Source organism: Hydra vulgaris, chromosome 12 (assembly GCF_038396675.1).
Source record: "Hydra vulgaris chromosome 12, alternate assembly HydraT2T_AEP".
Classification (NCBI taxonomy): domain Eukaryota; kingdom Metazoa; phylum Cnidaria; class Hydrozoa; order Anthoathecata; family Hydridae; genus Hydra; species Hydra vulgaris.
This window is the reverse complement of record NC_088931.1, coordinates 40,353,186-40,373,807: the sequence shown is the minus strand read 5'-3', so window position 1 is coordinate 40,373,807 and position 20,622 is coordinate 40,353,186. Positions and strand designations below refer to the sequence as shown.

General features: G+C 28.7%; 1 protein-coding gene across 2 annotated transcripts in view; it reads left to right on the top strand.

The window, feature by feature from the left end:
- LOC100207789 (nuclear pore complex protein Nup98-Nup96) overlaps positions 1 to 20,622 on the top strand; it is a 77,602-nt gene that overhangs the window by 27,230 nt on the left and 29,750 nt on the right. Inside the window, exons 5-12 of one of the 2 annotated variants that reach the window (XM_065813230.1) lie at positions 2,814 to 2,857; positions 7,421 to 7,528; positions 7,985 to 8,108; positions 8,228 to 8,373; positions 8,604 to 8,735; positions 8,812 to 9,151; positions 9,378 to 9,450; positions 13,551 to 13,659. In XM_065813230.1, coding sequence (XP_065669302.1) covers positions 2,814 to 2,857; positions 7,421 to 7,528; positions 7,985 to 8,108; positions 8,228 to 8,373; positions 8,604 to 8,735; positions 8,812 to 9,151; positions 9,378 to 9,450; positions 13,551 to 13,659 — 1,076 coding nt within the window. Of the gene's footprint in view, positions 1 to 2,813; positions 2,858 to 7,420; positions 7,529 to 7,984; positions 8,145 to 8,227; positions 8,374 to 8,603; positions 8,736 to 8,811; positions 9,152 to 9,377; positions 9,451 to 13,550; positions 13,660 to 20,622 lie in introns of both variants that reach the window. The other variant, XM_065813229.1, reaches the window with a different exon arrangement.

The following is a 20,622-nucleotide window of genomic DNA, read 5'->3' as shown; positions in this document are numbered from 1 at the left end:
TTTCAGTTACCAGACTTTGAATTATGGAGCCTATAAAATGTTTAAAACTATCCCAGTGTAAAACCAAATTACAGTTGTAATTTGGTTTTACACTGGGATAGTTTTAAACATTTTATAGGCTCCATAATTCTTCTAAAAGACACTTGATTTACACTTGCACTACAATAGTCGATGGTTTCCTATGAGTAAGAATTGTAAATTTTTCACCTCTAAAAATATTTGCATTTTCCATTTTAGTTTTTAGGATACTTGAAGCAACACATTCTAGTAATATAAAAATACAACATTATATTTAGAAAGCATTTGAAATGCTAAAATAAGCTGCCTAAATAATTTTTCTTTCAAATTTATAAAGGTTCATTGAGACAGTTCTTTTCTTTTAAAAATTTTTTAAGAAACAAAACAAATTGAGGTAATTAAACACTTAGTCATAAATATAATTTTTAATTTATTTTATTAACTCATTCACCTGAGAAATTTCCTTCAGCCACTTATTAAGGTATTTTTTATCATTTTTCTAAACAATAAAGGTTTTTATAACAATTGCTACAAATATCTTTAGGATGGTTAACTAAATTCTGATCATGGCTATCCCAAATGAAAGTTTTTATTTTTTCTTCGATAGCTTTAGTTATTTTATGAAGCTTTGCTAACTTTTGACCAAAGATTTTAAAACAAACAGCACATGTATTGTTGACCTCCATTTAATCACTCTTTCAGCCTTAGACAGGAATGATGTGCGATTGCACGCTGTAACTGACCACGCTTATAATATTTTTTCTTTACAATTTGACCACGGCTGTTTTGATGTTTTAGCAATTTAAATGCTATAAAAAAATTGTTATGTTATAAAAAACTTTTAATTATTGATCTTTTATGAAGTTTTTATTTGACGCTAAGGCTTTAAATAAAATAAAAAAGTAATTATAGTGATTGTTTAAAAAAATATATATTTTGTGTAAATTAACAAATAATGTTATATTTTGAAAGATAATTTTTTTAAATACTATGAATAATATTATGAATTAGTTGAATTAAATCTTCCGTTACAATTGCTTAATTTTTTTTGTTTCTATTTTTAAAAAGAATAATTGTTTAAAACTTTTTTAACTTGAACTAATTAAAGCATGAAATGATTAAAAATATTTTAAATAGACTATTTTTTTAATCATTTTTCTTTGCAACTTTTTGGAAGAAATAAATGTTTATACAATTTAAAAATAATTTATATATAACACTTTTTTGTAATTTAAATAAAATTTGTTCATTCATTAAAAACAATCATTAGAAGTAATTTGCAAAAGCGTTTTGCATAACTTTAATAAAACTTTTTAAAAGATAAATTGTTAAGTAATTTATTTTAAATGCAATTAAAAACGTAACAAAAAGTAATTTTTGCTTCAAGTTTTTTTAGTTTTATTTGAGTGCTTATATATTTTCTTTTTCATAAGAAATTTCTTTTTTCATTTCTTTTTTTTTTTTTTCTGTAAATTTTCTTCCTAGTTTAAGTTTAGCTTGGGTTTCTTTTTTCAGCGCATTTCTAATATGTTTAAAAATCATCTAAACAGTTGTGGTCAAGTTGTTAAATAATCAAATCATTTGTGTGGTCATTAATACCGCTCGATCGCACACTATTCCTGTCTAAGCCAGACTTTAAGTTGTTGCGCACTAGAAAATGTTTAAAAACAAAAAACACCAACAAATTAAAGTAATTTTGTCGAAAATGGCAGATAATTTATATAACTAAAAATTATTAATTTAATTTTTTGATTTTCATACATTTTTTCACTCCATTGAAGGTTTTAAGTAATCAATTATTATCCTATATGTAACTAAGTTAGGGGTGTTCAAAAAAGTAAAATTTTCAAAACGCGAATACACAAGAAGCCAAATTCGGAGCAATTATAAAAAATATATGATTCCAAAATAAGAATTCTAAAAATATTGACATTTACCTTGTACTCAAGCGGCAAAATACCCCGAAAAATGGCCTAAATTGTTCCTAAATTATTTGGCTTTGAGCGCAAGGTAAATCTCAATATTTTTTTCTAATGTGATTATAATGGTCCAAATTTTTTTTTTTAGATTGTTGTGTATCCTGGTTTTTATATAATTGTTGTTTAAAACAACAGTATTTTTTTGCGTATTTGTGCAAAATTCTTTTTTTGCGTATTTGTGCAAAAATATTTTTTTGCCAAATCTTTATTTAGTTTAAACAATAATTATGAAAAAACTAGGATACACAACAATCTAAAAAAAAACTTGAGACCATTATGATCACATTAGAAAAAAAAACTTTACAAAATATTTTTTGTGTATTCGTGATTTGAAAATTTTATTTTTATGAACACCCCTTCTAAGTATATATAAAATAAAATCTGATGTGGGGAGATTTCAAACATGGCAGTTGCTGTGGTTCACAGTGAATATCCAAAATTAATTTTAATCAAAATTCAAAATAATTTTATCAAGTGGGATATATAGCATGCTATTTCATTTAATACATAAATAAAGTGTGATATGAACCACATGTGATATTGTAAAAATATGATTTCCAGATTCGTTACATTCGTAGATTTGTTGCATAATTCTCAACAAAACAGATTATATGTTTAAAACGTTTATAACTCTGTGGTCAAATTATCAAAATAAGATATTATATGCATGTCAGGTTACTGCTTTATGCATTTGGTATTTTGGTTCTTGTCATAATTTATTAAGATGTTTTTAAAATTTCATTTTTAAATTTTAATATCTCTATTTTATATTGTTTTAACTTTCTGTTCCTATAAATATTTCTAACAATTGTTTAGTATTTGGAGCACAACAGACCACTGGAACAACTGTAAAGTTTGTGGTAATACAATATTTACTTTTAAATTTAAAATATTTAAAAACTTATAATGAACATAAAGTATTATAATCATTAAATAGTTAGTAAACATTTGGTGTTTTTTACCTTCTCCAAATATTGACAGCTAATTGTTTTAGGTTGTAGGTGTAGAAAAAACTTATTGGCAGCTCAGTGTTTTAGTTGTAGGTGTAGAAAAAACTTATTGGCAGCTCAGTGTTTTAGTTGTAGGTGTAGAAAAAACTTATTGGCAGCTCAGTGTTTTAGTTGTAGGTGTAGAAAAAACTTATTGGCAGCTCAGTGTTTTAGTTGTAGGTGTAGAAAAAACTTATTGGCAGCTCAGTGTTTTAGTTGTAGGTGTAGAAAAAACTTATTGGCAGCTCAGTGTTTTAGTTGTAGGTGTAGAAAAAACTTATTGGCAGCTCAGTGTTTTAGTTGTAGGTGTAGAAAAAACTTATTGGCAGCTCAGTGTTTTAGTTGTAGGTGTAGAAAAAACTTATTGGCAGCTCAGTGTTTTAGTTGTAGGTGTAGAAAAAACTTATTGGCAGCTCAGTGTTTTAGTTGTAGGTGTAGAAAAAACTTATTGGCAGCTCAGTGTTTTAGTTGTAGGTGTAGAAAAAACTTATTGGCAGCTCAGTGTTTTAGTTGTAGGTGTAGAAAAAACTTATTGGCAGCTCAGTGTTTTAGTTGTAGGTGTAGAAAAAACTTATTGGCAGCTCAGTGTTTTAGTTGTAGGTGTAGAAAAAACTTATTGGCAGCTCAGTGTTTTAGTTGTAGGTGTAGAAAAAACTTATTGGCAGCTCAGTGTTTTAGTTGTAGGTGTAGAAAAAACTTATTGGCAGCTCAGTGTTTTAGTTGTAGGTGTAGAAAAAACTTATTGGCAGCTCAGTGTTTTAGTTGTAGGTGTAGAAAAAACTTATTGGCAGCTCAGTGTTTTAGGTTGCTTTCTAAGATTTAGAGTTTGCTACTATATAATATAGAAATAAAAATATCATATAGATATAATATAAATTAAATAAACATAAATATAAATAAAAGTATAATATACATGTAATATAAATAAAAATAAAATATAGAAAGTTTAGAGTTTGCTACTATATAATATAGAAATAAAAATATCATATAGATATAATATAAATATAAATTAAATAAGCATAAATATAAATAAAAGTAAAATATACATGAAATATAAATAAATAAAAAAAAAAATCATGACAAAGAAAAATATATTAAAACAAAAAAGTTGTTACACTAGATTTTTTCGTTGAAATTAACAACTTTCATCAAACTCATCATACTGTCAACTCTACTGCTCATCAAACTGTCAACTTTACCGCTCATCAAAATGTCAACTCTACCACTCATCAAACTGTGTATTAAAATTAAAAATAGTAAACTCTACAGCTCATAAGATTGTTTGCTAAAGTCATTATTAATTATATCATCATTATTCAACATTAAATTTCATAAATAAAGGTTAGTTTTAGTTTTTGGTGCGCTAAAGTTTTTATGGTTTAACCATTTTTGCTCAGAAATCTATTAATTCTTTAATTTATTGGCACTCCAGTGCATTTGAATGTTTTCTTAGATATTTAATCGTTTTCTTCTATCTTAATTAGTATACAATTACTTTGAATTCATTCTCAAAATGGACAAAAACAGGAAGACATTGTCAGCGCTTTATGGATATCTACTTTACTTGTATAAAAAAAAACTCCGAGTTTACTGATCCTATATTTCAAAGTCTGCCATATACTTCCCAAAAGGATATCACAAAAATATCAATAGATGCAAGAGTTATTTCCTAAAGCAACCAGCATCCTTGAAGGCAGAAAAAGTGTTTGCACAAATAATTGATGCTAATCTTTTCACTCGACAATATCAATGTTTTGCAAACAACCTTATAGCCTAAATTGCTAGCTATGTCCTTGCCAGCTATATCCTTAGTACCACTGAGATAAAGAGGCCAAGCTGTTATTTTATCTTCAAGAGGTTATGATAACAGAAGCATCTGAAAAAAAACCTCTGCAAACTCTGATTGACCTCATACTCTTGTTTTAATCAAATTTAAGAAAAGAACAAGAAATTACATTTACATTAAGTTAAATATGCATTGTCATTAAATGGGGATGCAACGGGTCAGAACAGAAGCAAATATAAGCAAAGGTTTATGGAGCAGAGTTAAACATATGAAAGTTTTTTAGTATTTCTATGGTGCCAATACAAATTTTCTGTGTTAAATTTTTTTGACTTTGCGTTTTTCATTTTAGTTACAATTAAACTTTTGAGATAATTAAACTTTTGAGAGGGAAAAAAAATATTTTGCAAGAGCTATGAATTGCTCCCATAAACTGTTTTATGGGGAGTGTGGGCTAGAGCTGAGGTCTGTATATATATATATATATATATATATATATATATATATATATATATATATATATATATATATATATATATATATATATATATATATATATATATATATATTTATATATTTATATGTATATATCAACCCTCGGAATTAGGGTCAGCAATTTCGGCAGTTAGGTCAGCATTGCCAGCAATTCGGCAATGCTGACCTAACTGCCGACCTAGAACTGTTTGAGGTCGGCAAAAAATTGCTGACCTCATTTCTATGTTTTATGGTCAAACCTTTGTTTTATATTTTCTCTGACGATCTGATGCCAATCTCACACAGATTAAGGTTGGCAAATTATTACCAACTTATTTTTCCTAATTCTGAGGGCTGATATATATATATATATATATATATATATATATATATATATATATATATATATATATATATATATATATATATATATATATATATATATATATATATATATATATATATATATATATATAATACTTTATTTACCTTCTTTAGGCTGAGGGGCCACTAAAGTTTATGTTGCTGTTACTTTAATCCTTTAACCCCAAAATATGAGCCTTGAAAAATAATGCCACAAATAATACCTTATGTGTTACATGCTGCACTACCAGAGGCGTGGCAAGGAAATCAGAAATTCGCTTATGAAGCGCTCTACTGCATTATGCTTACCGCATTAGATTTATGTTTCTTACATATTTACATAGGCTATTTGCAGCTTTTTCAAAATCATGCTAAATATTAACAAATAAATCAGGATAAAATTAGCACACTCAATCTTTTATACTTTGACATTTTATTAAACAAATTATGTGTTTTTATCATTTCTTAAACAAAACACTTGTACTTATAAGCTTGAACTTTACCTTACAGTTAGCTTATTTTTAGTTGATATATTTTTTTTACATATTTGTGTTTCATGTTTCATATCACAAGTACTTAATATAAATAATATTAAACATTTAAAGCGATGGACAACACTCTTCTTCTTATTCTGTAACTTCAGGGATTCCTCAAGGTTCTATCCTTGGCTCTATACTTTTTTTAATTTACATTAACGATCTTCCAGATATTCTCACATCTAAGGTGGCATTGTTTGCAGATGATTATACCATTTTTTCTTGTCGTGATAAGAAACCAACACCCTCTGATTGCTTGGAGGGGGCATTTGAGCTTGAAAAGGATCTCACTTCTGCTACAGCATGGGGCTCACAGTGGCTGGTGAACTTTAATTCAGATAAAACTCAATTTTTTTCAGCCAATTGTTATCGCAATAATTTAGATCTTCCGTTATTTATGAACGGTGATGTACTCGATGAGTCATCTACTCTTCATCTTCTAGGATTAACTCTTACTTCCAATCTTTCCTGGAAACCATACATCAAATCAGTTGCAAAATTAGCATCTGCTAAGGTTGCATCTCTTTATCGAGCTCATCACTTTCTTACTTCGGATTCTATTCTCTATCTCTATAAATCTCAAATCCGGCCTTGTATGGAATACTGTTGCCATAACTGGGGCGGATCTTCTAATGATGCCCTTTCTCTTTTAGACAAGGTGCAAAAACGCATTGTAAACATAGCTGGACCTGCTCTTGCAGCCAACCTCTAACCATTATCACATCGTCGTAATGTTGCTTCTCTTTCTCTTTTCTACAAATACTATAATGGGCACTGCTCTAAAGAGCTAGCGTCTCTTGTGCCATCTACTAAAATTCATTCTCGTGTTACTCGTCATTCAATTAAGTGTCATCCTTTTTCTGTGACTGTTCCTAAGTGCTCCAAAAACGCTTATTCGTCTAGTTTTTTTCCTCGAACATCTTTCTTTCTTTCATCTTGCTTTCCTGATTCATATAATTTGCAATCTTTTAAATCGTCCGTCAATTGTTATCTTGCTCTACAATCTTCATCTTTTCTCTTACAGTAACTTCCAACTTTAATTAGTGGCTGCTTGCAGCCTTGTTGGAAGCGAAGATGTTTAAAAAAAAAAAAAAAAAGCAAAGTTTAATCTCTATTTAACTTATTACAAACCCTTTTTTTTGACTATAGTTAAAATATTTATGACATTTTTGTTAATTATTTTTTAATTGTACTGTATTAAAAAATAGTTTAAACTCTCTTAAATTACTTTTTCTTTTTCTTTTTTCAATTCTTCTAAATTTATCATTTTTTATATAGCCAGTTGCAGGCACTGAACAAGTTGTGAAGAATGGAATGACAATGAATGTTAAAACACAAAACCAATGTATTACAGTAATGGAGGCATACAAAGATAAATCTGTTGAGGTTGTTTATCATTTTTATATTTTTACATATTTTACATTATATATGTTATTAAGTATGGGTTTATCTGAAATTTTTTTTTTTGCTTAACACTAGTTTTTAAAATAGTATTTATAATAATATAAGAATTGATTCGAATACAATTTTATCTTACTGTTTATCTTTTTAGTTTTTATTGTCTTACTGTTTATCTCCTTAATTTTTATTATCTTACTTTTTATCTCTTTAGTTTTTATCATCTTACTATTAATCTCTTTAATTTTCATTGTTCTAATGTTTATCTCCTTAATTTTTTATAAGTTCTTGATAGTATAGTAAGTTGTTATTAAAAATAACATTAAATGAACAATCTGAAATATTTCAATTAATTATAATTATTTTTATTTAATATTTACAGTTATGGTTCATTTTTGAGAATTTTTGGTTGTAATTATTAAAATTCATACATTTTTTTAAAAGGAGTTGCGACTAGAAGACTATGATGCAAATAGAAAAGGTGGCTCAACTTCTACAGGATTTGGTTCTTTGGGTAGTACAGGTTTATTTGGAGCAACAAGCAATGCAGCCGGAACTTCTTTATTTGGTAACTCTACAGTTTCAAAACCTAGTGTTTTTGGAGGTATTATCAAAGTATGATAGTAAAAAGTGCATTATAATAAATAAACAATTCAATGTATAAAATTATTCATTGACTCTTCATAGGTTTTGGAGCATCGAATACAACTTCTGGTGGACTGTTTGGTCAAACTGGTACTAGCTTGTTTGGAGCTAAAACGACGCAATCTTTATTTGGAACAACAACAACTACAACAGCAAGCGGCTTTGGTGGATTTGGAACAAGTTCTACTGTTAGTTTTCACGTTTTGCTTTTGTGTGTTTTAAATACATTTAATCCAAAAGTATAAACCTTAAGATCTGATAAAATTAAGCAACCAAAGGAAATTTATAACTCATAAATAAATATTAAAGAATTTGCTTACATTTTATAAAAAAATGTCTTACTAATGTAAGGATTTTTCAAAATGTTTTTATAATTTTTTTATGCTGCTTTCTTTAATTTTTCGTTTTTATGATTAAGGGTTTGTTTGGTAACACACAAACAAGCAGCCTTTTTAGTGGAGGTGGATTTGGCACAACTACTACAACATCAGCTAGTGGTGGTGGATTGTTTGGTTCAAATTTTTCATTTGGTCAACCAGCGTCAACTGCTGTGAGTTTTACAAATTAATAAATTAATTTCATTCATAATTTTAATTATTTTTTTTAACAAATTAATTGTTTTAAAGACTACTGGTTTATTTGGATCAACTGCTGCAAAGCCAACCTTTGGATTTGGATCTACACCTAGTACTGGTTTTGGTACAAGTAATACATTTTCTACCGGAGGTAGTTTATTTGGTTCTACTGCAAAGCCTACTTTTGGTGGTTTTGGTACAACAACAAGTGGCTTTGGTGCAGCAACAAGTGGTTTTGGTTCAACCACAACATCAACAAATAGTTTATTTGGTAATAATGCTACTGGGGGTTTGTTTGGTAATAAACCTACATTTGGAGGTTTTGGGACTGCAGCCACAACATCAGGAACTTCTCTTTTTGGAACTAACACATTCGGTTTAGGGAATACAGGTAAATCAGAATGGGTTCGTCATACTCTTTAAAAGTTTTTTTTATTGCACATTCTTTTTTATTTAATACTTTTTACATATTTATATGTAACTTTTTGTGTACAGTTTTTTTGTGCTTTTAATGTTGTAATTTTAATTTTTTACATATTTTTATTACAAAAAAAAAACAGTTAGAAATAAAGTATTAAGATAACATGTTTTTATTAAAGACTGTTTTGCTTTTATAGGATTCAGCTCTCTTGGAGGGTCAACTACTGGACTAGCAGGTGGTAATCCTACAATTGGAGGTTTATCTAACATGTAAGAACATTTTAATATATATATATATATATATATATATATATATATATATATATATATATATATATATATATATATATATATATATATATATATATATATATATATATATATATACAGCCCTCCAGAGTATGAAAAATATGGGCGGCAATAATTTGCCAACCTTAGTCTGTGTGAGCTTAGCATCAGGTATCACACAGAATAAAAAAAGTGAAACAAAAGTTTGACCATAAAACATAAAAACAAGGTCGGCAATTTTTTGCCAACCTCAAACACTTTTGGATTGGCAGTTACGTCAGCATTGCCGAATGCTGACCCTAATTCTGAGGGCTGTATACATGCATATATACATACATACAGTATTGGACAAAACATTTGCAACCAACATCGAACAATGCTAAAAAGTGTTCCTAATTTTACATGTCTTAAAAACGAAACGAACTATACTACCACAGCAAACAGTTCAGGAGTCTAGAGTCATAGCATGCCTTGACATGAGCAATCAGCTGACAGGTGACAGCACACAGGCAGAATTTTGTTGATAAGTGCCATTTTGCAGCGGACAAAACAAGTGCAACTTTTTTGGTTTGTTTCAGTCTGGTTCGTGTCAACGTCACGGAATTTTTTTAATAAATAAAGGAAGTATCCAGAAGTTTCCAAAAGCATGCAGAAGTTTCCAGAAGAAGCATCTGGAAGCATCCAGTAGCATCCAGAAATATCCAGAAACATTCAGAAGCATCCAGACGCATCCAGAAGCTTCCAGAAGCATCGAAAAGAAGCATCTAGAATTTTCCAGAACAGGTTCACACAGGTTCATTTTACTATATAAGAGACATGTAAATCGACATATAATTCAGTCAGTATATGGAAGTCAATCAGTCAGTATTATCAAGACAGTTTATCGAAGTGAGTTTTATCAAAGTGTTTTATCGAAGAACATCAATACAAGAAGTGAAATACAACAAGTGTTTCATTACATCAATACAGTCCACATCCAACCAAGACGTTGTGTTCCACAGAACATTATTGTATCATCACAAGGTAAATGTAGCACGGTAAGCCTTGAGAAGCTTCTTTATTTTTATTATTTTTATGACTTCAAGTGCAAAAATGGCTCCCGACAGTCTTGAATTGGAACTAAGAAAGAATATTATTGGCGATTACGTAAGTGGAATGTCACAAAAAAGCATTTGTGATAAATATCGCGTGAAAAAATGGACCGTATCAAGATAATGTTCCAAATATCATTCTACGGGGAAGTTGGCAGCAGATAACAAAGGTGGAAGACCGCGTTCCACCACTTCTAGAGAGGATTCTATGATTGTCAGATCCGTCAAGAAGGATCCCTGGATATTATCAGTCAAGATACAAAAGCAATTAGAGCTGCCTGTATCGGACCAAACAATCAGACGACGTGCTGTTAAAGCTGGATTGTTTTCTCAACGCCCTGCAAAGAAACCGCTGATTTCACTAAAAAACCAGAAGAAAAGACTCCTGTTTGCTACATCTCATATTGACTGGAACGTGCAGAAATGTCCTGTTCAGTGATGAATCGAAGTTCAACATCATTGGGAGCGATGGCATTTGCCGTGTACGTCGACCGGCCAGAAAACGCCTCGATTTACATTACTGCCATAAGACTGTGAAGCATGGTGGAGGCAATGTAATGGTCTAAGGGTGTTTTTCTGCTAACGGTCTAGGTCCAATACATCGAAATGATGGAATAATGGACCGTTTCATGTATAAAAATATCCTGAAAGATGTTATGTTACCTCATGCTGAATGGAATATGCCAATAAAATGGGTTTTTCAGCAAGACAACGATCCGAAACACACTGCAAAAGTAGTCAAGCAGTGGTTTCAAGACAACCACCTATCGGTGATGGATTGGCCGCCTCAATCTCCGGATCTCAGCCCTATCGAGAACCTGTGGGAGATTATCAACCTCAGAATTAATCTTGAAGGTGTTCGTAATAAGGATCAACTGTTTGAACAAATCCAAAAGGCCTGGGCAGCGATTTCACAAAGTTTCATTGATCACCTGATCGAATCTATGCCTCGAAGATGCAAGGCTGTGATTGACAACAAAGGATTCGCCACCAAATATTGATAGCGAAATACAGCTTGGTGAACATTTTGTCGAGTTCCGCTTGTTTTGTCCAGAAGGAAATCAACTTTTTTTAATACTTTTGATTAATTTATTAATTTTCGTGTACAAATAATGAACTTTGTGATGAATAAAGCTTGAAGTTTTTTGTCTCTTAACAGTTACATAGTTTTTTCTCTAAATTGAAAAAATGCAGCACTTTTATATAAAGAAACTAAATTAGCATTATTTGGTTGCACTCATTATTTAGTTGCCGATACTGTATATACATACATATACATATATATATATATATATATATATATATATATATATATATATATATATATATATATATATATATATATATATATATATATATATATATAGAACTCTTATATGTTGTCAGAAAGTTTTTTCCGTATTTTGTTGACAAAAAGTAAAAATTAAAATGCAAGACCGGAATTTTTTTTTTTATTAATCGATAGACTGCCTGCCCCAAGCAACCCCTCAGTTGTGAGTCAGGCTATTTGTCAGTCGATATAGCAGCACTCCGTTGCGAGTCAGGCTGTTTGTCAGTCGATGTAGCAGCACTTTGACTTTCATCCAGCAAATGCTGGATGAAAGTCAAAAGTATTAGGTCTATGAATTAATTCATGCGCTTTTTAATTGAAAATTGAAGGTTTATTTATTGATAAACTCCTAGTTATTGTTCAACTCCTAACGATTTTGCAAGGTCCTCTTGCGTTTGACAAGAATCCTGATCGAGCAATGCTGCCAATTCTGCATCTTCAAATTTTTTTTAGCTGTCCTGGTCGCTCTTGGTCTTCCAAACAAAAGTCACCACTTTTAAACCGTGCAAACCACTTCTGACAGGTTCGCTCAGCTAGAGCATGGTCACCATAAACTTCAACCAAAATACGATGACTTTCGGTAGCACTTTTCTTCATGTTAAAGTAATGAAGAAGAATCCCCCGCAAAAACACTTTATCAGGAACAAAAATCGACATTATCAGTTAAATTAAAAATAGTGTTGTTTATGCTTAAATCAAATGATTTATAATGAAAATGATGCGCAATAACAGTGATCTTCGCACGCATGCGTGGCTTAACGAAACGCTGAGACAATAAGCTAGTTTCGTAATCCCTTGTCAAACCGCACGAATTAATTCCTAGACCAAATAATTAAAAGTGACGTATGTGTTGGTGTAAGAATCATTTTTTTTCTTCCATACTTCCCAAATGCAACAATCTATAGAACTATATTGTGTATATATATATATATATATATATATATATATATATATATATATGTATGTATATATATATATATATATATTGTTGTTGTTGTTGTTTTTGAATAAAATAGTTAAAACATATTAAAATTTTAAAACTTTTTGATGGTAAGTTTCATGCTTTTTTCTGCACTCCTCAGCCATATATTTAAATCAAGAAGTAAAAATATGTTAAAAAATACAATTATAAAACAGTTAGAAAATACAAAAAAACAAAAATGAGTTCTGAAGTAAATAATATAGAAAAAACATCTTTACTAATCACCAGTGTCTAATTTTAACACATCGTAGTCTTATTTTTTGATGAGACGCAATTTACAAGATTTGATGAATTGTATAATTTTCCAGTGTATGAGAATTTTTCACCTAACTATAGGATTCAAATTCTTTTTACTCCTATACTTGCTTTAAAAGCTCAATATCATCTTAATTTAAATGGAGTCTCACTTATACCAATGTAGGATTTTTCATTAGGAGAGGTATCATCGTTAGCAGAGGTCACAGTCAAAATACATGTTGCTTGTTAAAAATTTATTGAACAAATGGGCAGAGATTTTTGTTAAAGCAGTTATAGTTTTTTTGATTAGGGTTTGTATTTGTTTATATATATATATATATATATATATATATATATATATATATATATATATATATATATATATATATATATATATATATATATAATAATAATAATAATAATAATAATCATATTTTTGAAGAGATCAAAGTACATTAGCAGCACTTCGTCAGCAACAAATTATACAGCAGCAAATAAAAGCAATTGCCAATACACCGTTTGGCGACTCGCCACTTTTCAGAAACTTAACTGTAAGTAAACAAATCTTATTATATATTTGAAAAAAAAATATTTGAAGTAAAAAACAATCTCAAGATTATATATATTTATATATGTATGTATTTGTATTTATATATATATTTGTAAATATATATAAATTATAAATTACACTCTCATATATATATATATATATATATATATATGTATATATATGTATATATATATATATATATATATATATATATATATATATATATATGTATATATATATATATATATATATATATATATATATATATATATATATATATATATATATATGGGTTACAATTTTTTTCGAACTTAACCTTTTTGGAATTTAAAATACAGCTATGTGAAAAGCTGTTCTATGTTCCCTTACTAGTTCTCAATAAATATTTCAGCACAAGTCTAAGAGGAAGAGCTGTATGTAGAGTTTGGGTTTTATGTATATTATTTATAATGATAGTGATAGTGATTCAATTGTAGTAATAGTTTTTATGGTTATTGTCCTAATTTTTGCAATTGTTATGTTTATTTTATTAATTTCTGTCGTAGTTATAAACTTTACTATAATTACTTTTACCATTAGTTATAATTTTTAGTAAATTTATCATGATATAGTTACTATTTGTTTTTTTTTATTCACATTATTATTAATATTATTATTTTTATTATATTATTATTGCAATTATTAACATCATCTATATTTATTAGTGCTTTAATTTCCTTTCTTTCTTTTTTTTTTTTTTCCTTTTTTTTTTTTCTTTTTAATTTTTTTTTTTTTTCTTATTTATAATTCTTTCTGTGTTTTACTTGTTTTTTTGTTATTTTTTCAGGTGTCACTCCATTGACTAGTTTTTAACTATATGAGTGACACCTAACCTTATTTATGTGAGTTTTATAAATATTATTGTAAATTTTCATATTTTATGGTTAAATAAATGGATTAATTGTAAATAGCACATTTTTAACAGTTTTTTGTGTTATAACTTCAAAAACAATGGTATATAAAATAAAAAAACTGCACAAAAATATTTTCTTAATATTTTAACATATATTTATTAAGTGGCTTAATTCTTTTTGAGAAATATTTGTAAATAATAATTCATAATGTTGCCCTACTACTAATAGGATATTTTGTTGTTGTTCTTCATTTTGAGATGAGCCAAGAAATTGCTGGATTATTCCGATATTACTTTCCGCACAATCATTTGTGAAACTTAAATTTTTGATTAAAAAAAAAAAGCAAAGTTATTGTATGATTCAAGATCTTTTAAGTTGCCATTAGTATGTATGGTATAAAACCAAACCTTCTCACTAACTAAATCCAGTTTGATGAAAGTAAACTAACTTTTCTTTGTAACCAAATCTTTTATTTGAATGTTATCATTAAGAACAACAACTGTTGACTTTTAAAAATTGATAAGATCTGTTTCAGGCACTTTATGCTGAAGTGATGTTTATAAAATGGATGATTTAGTTTGCAAATCAAGAGATAATTCAGCTAAAACCATAACAACTGTTCTAGCTGAATTACCTCTTGCACAAGTACCAGGAATGAGCTTGTATACCCTTCAACAGTGAGTTACCTGCCTTTAGTTCCATTCTTTTTGTATAATTTGTGCATTATTGAAAGCTCTAAAGCCATTTAAAACAGATTGCCTAGCAAGACTAGACTTTAAAAACATGGGTGAATGGAAAATTCTAATTACAAAACACATCTTAAAAACATTTTTTTTTTTGTTTTTATTCATTTCAAAAACCTGGTGATATAAGGAATCTGCCATAAAACAAACTGCATGACAGGCACCGTGCTGATAAGTTTTAAAACCTTTTATTTTAATATAAACTCTTATCAGAGTTTATATTACAACTTGTATTAAAGTTTATATTAAAAATTTTATTAAAAGCAAGATATTTTACAAGATGCTTGTAATCATTCTTTGGAAAAGTTGTGCTATTCAAAGGGAACTCTATAAAACCCTTTATTTCAAAATACAAACTGTATATGCCGGAGTCAAAAGTGAGTGAATTCTCAAAAAAAAATTTAAATCCATATTTAGCATCAGGAGCAGAAGTTAATGGCAAAAATTCCTCCCATCACTTCCTAAAGTTAGAATAAAGTGCATTAGTTGGCCCTTTTTATTGGGCCTGTTTTTGATCTCAGTTATAGCCCATGTTTAATTTGCAGTTTGTAAATATGATTTCTACAAAACCAAACAGCCAACCAAAGCTTTTTTTTTTTTTTTTTTTTTTCATTCTTGTTAATCATAATTGTTCCATCTAATCTACCTTTTGTAGCAGTGTTAGTAAAAACTGCAAAAACTTAGTTTACTTTAAAATATCCAACAGATTTTGTAAAACTAGACCCTGATCAAGTGCTTTTCCAGTGTTACTATGTACAACTTCTTGAAGAAGATGATCTTTAAATTCTGGGCTTGTAACAGAAATAGCAATTTGTTCACAATTTAATTTTATATTTGTAATTTTCTGCTTCAATTTTTCTTCAATATGGCAAACTACTTTACTATCAAAATGGATAACAAGTTTTTTATCTGTTAATCTGTCAACATGGATTTGTTAAATCTAGATCATGCATGACAAATCTCATGGAAACTGTGGATTATTTAACAGAAAATATCGCACTGAATCGTCCGGTAGATGTGGTTTATTTAGACTTTGCGAAAGCTTTCGACACAGTGCCACACAAAAGACTCGTTTTAAAATTAAAAGCGTATGGAATTACAGGAAAGCTGCTAAAGTGGTTAGAGGAATTTTTAAAAGATAAAAACCAACGCGTAGTCAACGGTGATACTGTTTCGAGCTGGCGCGATATCTACAGCGGAGTTCCGCAGGGATCAGTAATTGGCCCGATATTGTTTGTTTTGTTCATAAATGACCTGCCGGATAGAATACAAAATGTAGCCAAGCTCTATGCCGATGACACCAAAATAATGATCGATGTGAACTCAATGATTAAAAACACATTTGTGAAACCGGATGTGCAGACTCTTAAAGTCTTATACGTGATGTTTGTTCGCCTAATAATTGAATTCGCGGTTCCCCTCAGCTTAAAGGAGAAATAGAACTGCTCGAGAAAGTTCAATACAGGGCTACGAGACTCAATCCGACTCTGGCAAAAATGAAATACGAGGAAACACTGGAGATTCTTGGCCTCAGCCCATTATGTGAAAGCAGACTTCGTGGAGATTTGATCCAGACTTATAAGTTATTAAATAAGATTGAAAATGTGGACTTTTTAAACGGTTTCAAGCCTAATGATTTTCAATTATCTAGAGGAAACGGTGTCAGGTTTGAACGCAAAAAAACAAAGTGCAACTTAAGACACTCACTCTTTACTAACAGAATAATAAAACCATGGAATAAACTACCTAAAGATGTAGTCAATGCAAAATCAGTAAACAGTTTTAAAGCACAATTAGACAATTGGCTTCTTTTAAATAAAATTAATACTGACACGGCTGTCTAAGTGTGTTATTAATACACACACTCGTCGTCTTCGGGCGGCTACAGCATCTACTACTACTACTACTACTACTAATTCATCTCTATAGTTTCCTTGTACTTCAATAACTTTGTGGGCTACAGTTTCATAGCGCTTCTGTCTTACAGTCTCTCTATTTAGTTTTATTTCTACTCCTAAGTAGTTTATTACACAAGCAATAAATATTGTTTGATCTCTGTAACTGATCCCTTTTTCTTAAACTTAAAAGTGTTGCTGCTGAAATAAGGCTATCTTTGGTAATAACGTTATAATCAATAATGACAGTTGCGTGTGTTTGTTTTTCTTTATTCAATTTAGGTATATGGACTTCATTGGAATTATCGTCACTCTGAAATATAAAATAAAAACTATAAAGTAGAATGACAATAGCTCCAATGAAGTCCAAATACCTAAAGTAAATAAAGAAAAACAAACACATACAACTGTCATTATTGATTATAAATTTGCTTTATAGTTTATATAAAATATAAACTATAAAGAAGGTTCTAAAGATATAAGTTTGAAGCAGATGTTTTTTTAAAAAAAGCCATAAAAGGTTAAAAACAATTTAACAAAGAAAATAAATACCTTCTAAACATAAAATTACTTTTTTGTTTTTTGACTTCAAGGCATGCTGCAATAGCAAAGCCACCATTTTTTTCGTGTATTCATCATACCTTATGTATCTCTCCATTTTTCTTTCAACTCCTAATAATAATCCCTTTTCTTAAATTTGACTAATGAACCAAACTCTTTCATTCCTCTAAATTTTAATGAATGAAAGATCTCTCATACTCTTTTTATTTCTAGGCATATCAATACTCTGACAAATTAATTCTTCTATGTTTGCGTTGCCAACATCAAAAAGACCTTCTATTATACCCTAAAAAAAGTTTCATATAGTTATATATATCGAATGCTCTGCATATCAAATCTAAGTATATTATATCATTACACAAATCCTCATATTACAAAATAATGTTAAAATGTCTTTATTTGAAACTCTCTCTTTTTTTGTACTCTGCTGTCTATCTTTCAAGTCAGTTTTTGTTGTTGTACCATAAGCTGACATTTTTTTGTGGAGTCTTACAAACTTTTTAAGAATTTTTTAATTCAGAAATTAAATATTTGCCAAACCCATAGAGTTTCCATAGGTTTACTATTTTTTGGAGAAGACAAAAGTTTTTAATTTCTCGATGACATGTAGGGTTTTCTTTGAATAACATATCAAAAAATTTTCCAGTTCCACATGCAAAGTTTCTTTTTAAGCTTTAAATCAATTAGATCTAGAGCTGATAAGATAATGTCTAATATAAGTAATGGCTTAAAACTGTTCCATTGGTAGGAAGCTGATAAAGTGGCAAATCAGAAATAGGTCATTTAAGTAGACTAGCTATCTGGACCCGTAGAATACGGGTCTTAGTAAGTCTATTCAACACCAACCATCTCTTAACTTATTCTTTATATGATCTTGTTACTTTAATGTTTTTTAGTAAAATTTAGAAAATATTCATTTAAAAATCTAGGCTTTGCGTTAACAACTAAATTTTCATACTAGAAAACTTCTTATAATAAACATGGGAGAAAATATGCGTATTCTTTTTTGCGTACTTAATGCTTATTAGAAACCTCTCCCTGTTTATTTCAAGAAAAAAAAAGGGTTTGAACTTAACATCTTCCTAGTTTAGGAAAGAAATTTGAAAAGAAATTCTAATTTTAATGTTATATGCGCAGACTTACCTAAATAATTACTTAAACACGCTAATCACAAAAGTATCTTTAACACAGATAACAACTGACATTTCTCCTGGTGTTTTTCAAAATTTATAATTATAATAAAGTTTAGACCCTCCCACTAAGAACACCTTTGTCTTATGTTATTTCAGCATGTGAAAAAAGTTATTTTAATTAAAAATAATCTTTTTCCAAAATAATAAAAGTGTATACTTGCTTATATAAGTTTATATACTTATTTACAATTAGCAAAATAGCAATTTCTAGGAAAATGGACAAAATATATAAGTTTTTCGCAATAAAAAAAAGCATTCATTGTTTAAAAAAAGGAACAAAATATATCTTTTAAACAAAATTTATTTAAAAACAAAACAATTCTTTTATATAAAAAGAACAAAAATATTTTTAAATAAAATATAATTAACAAAACAAAATTTTATTATTTACAATTACAAATACAAAGTAACAAAAGAAAATACAAAAAGAAATATATTTACAAAAAATATTTAACTTCATTTAATAATTGTAGATTGACAAACTACAAAAATACTAATTATAGATGTAATCTAATGTTTTCCCACCACTCTCTCCCCACAAAAATTTTAAATAAGACCCCCACAATTAGGTGAAATAAAATGAGCGCATTATGTATTTAATTGAAAGTTGTACATTTTAATAACAAATCAGCAAGATCTAAGATATAATGGAAAAAATATTCATAATGGTAATTATGAAAAACTAAACCTAGCCTTTTCTAATGTTGATTGCAGTTTTACTTCAGATAATAGTACTATGGATGAATGCTATAAAAAATTCCTTATAAAGTATTACAATTTATGCAACACTTTTATACCAAAGAAACTTTTGGTTCAAAAAAATTTCTCGCTCTTTCCTAACATTCCCAAAAATATTTAAAAAATTAAAGCGTAATCTATGGCATAGATTAAGCGCTATGAATTTTAAAAATCATCATTTACAAAATGAATATAAAACGGATGATACCAAGGTCTATAAAAAAATTTAAAATTGAATATGAAAAACAACTATTAAATAAAATCAAAACTAATCCAAAGTTATTTTGTTCATTTGTTAAAACTAAACAAAGAACATTACTCAAAATACAATCAATAATATAGTTACTGATTTAATTTCTAAACAACTGCATAGATTTGTTAAACAAAAATCATGTGCCACAAACTTGCTAGAATCTTTGGACATCATCACAAGTGGTGCTTGCGATGGTAAGAAGGTTGACTTATTATATATGGATTTTAAAATAACGCGTGACTTTCAACACGCATCTACGTGATTTCTAACATCTACAATTTACCAGCATTCAAATAGAACACAAAGTCTCGCATAAACAATTAATTAAAAAATTATCAGCCAATGGCATTAAAGGGAAGTTTCTAGCTTGGATCAAACATTTTGTAATCATTTATTTTCGATTTCAATACATCATTTATTTTATACTTCAATACATCATTCATCAATGCATCATCATGTTTCATTACTTAACACATTGAAAATATATTTAATAATATACATATTCAATAATCTAACCGTGTGCACATCGACAATGCCTCATGCAATTTTACATCAGGGCGTCTCAGCCCTATTATTATTATTTTGATGGTTTTTTAATTCTGTTGTTGTTGCACATTTGGTTCAGAATTTTTTAAAAGGGGAGTACGAAAGTAGCTATAAACTCCCAACTTTACTTGATATTATGTAA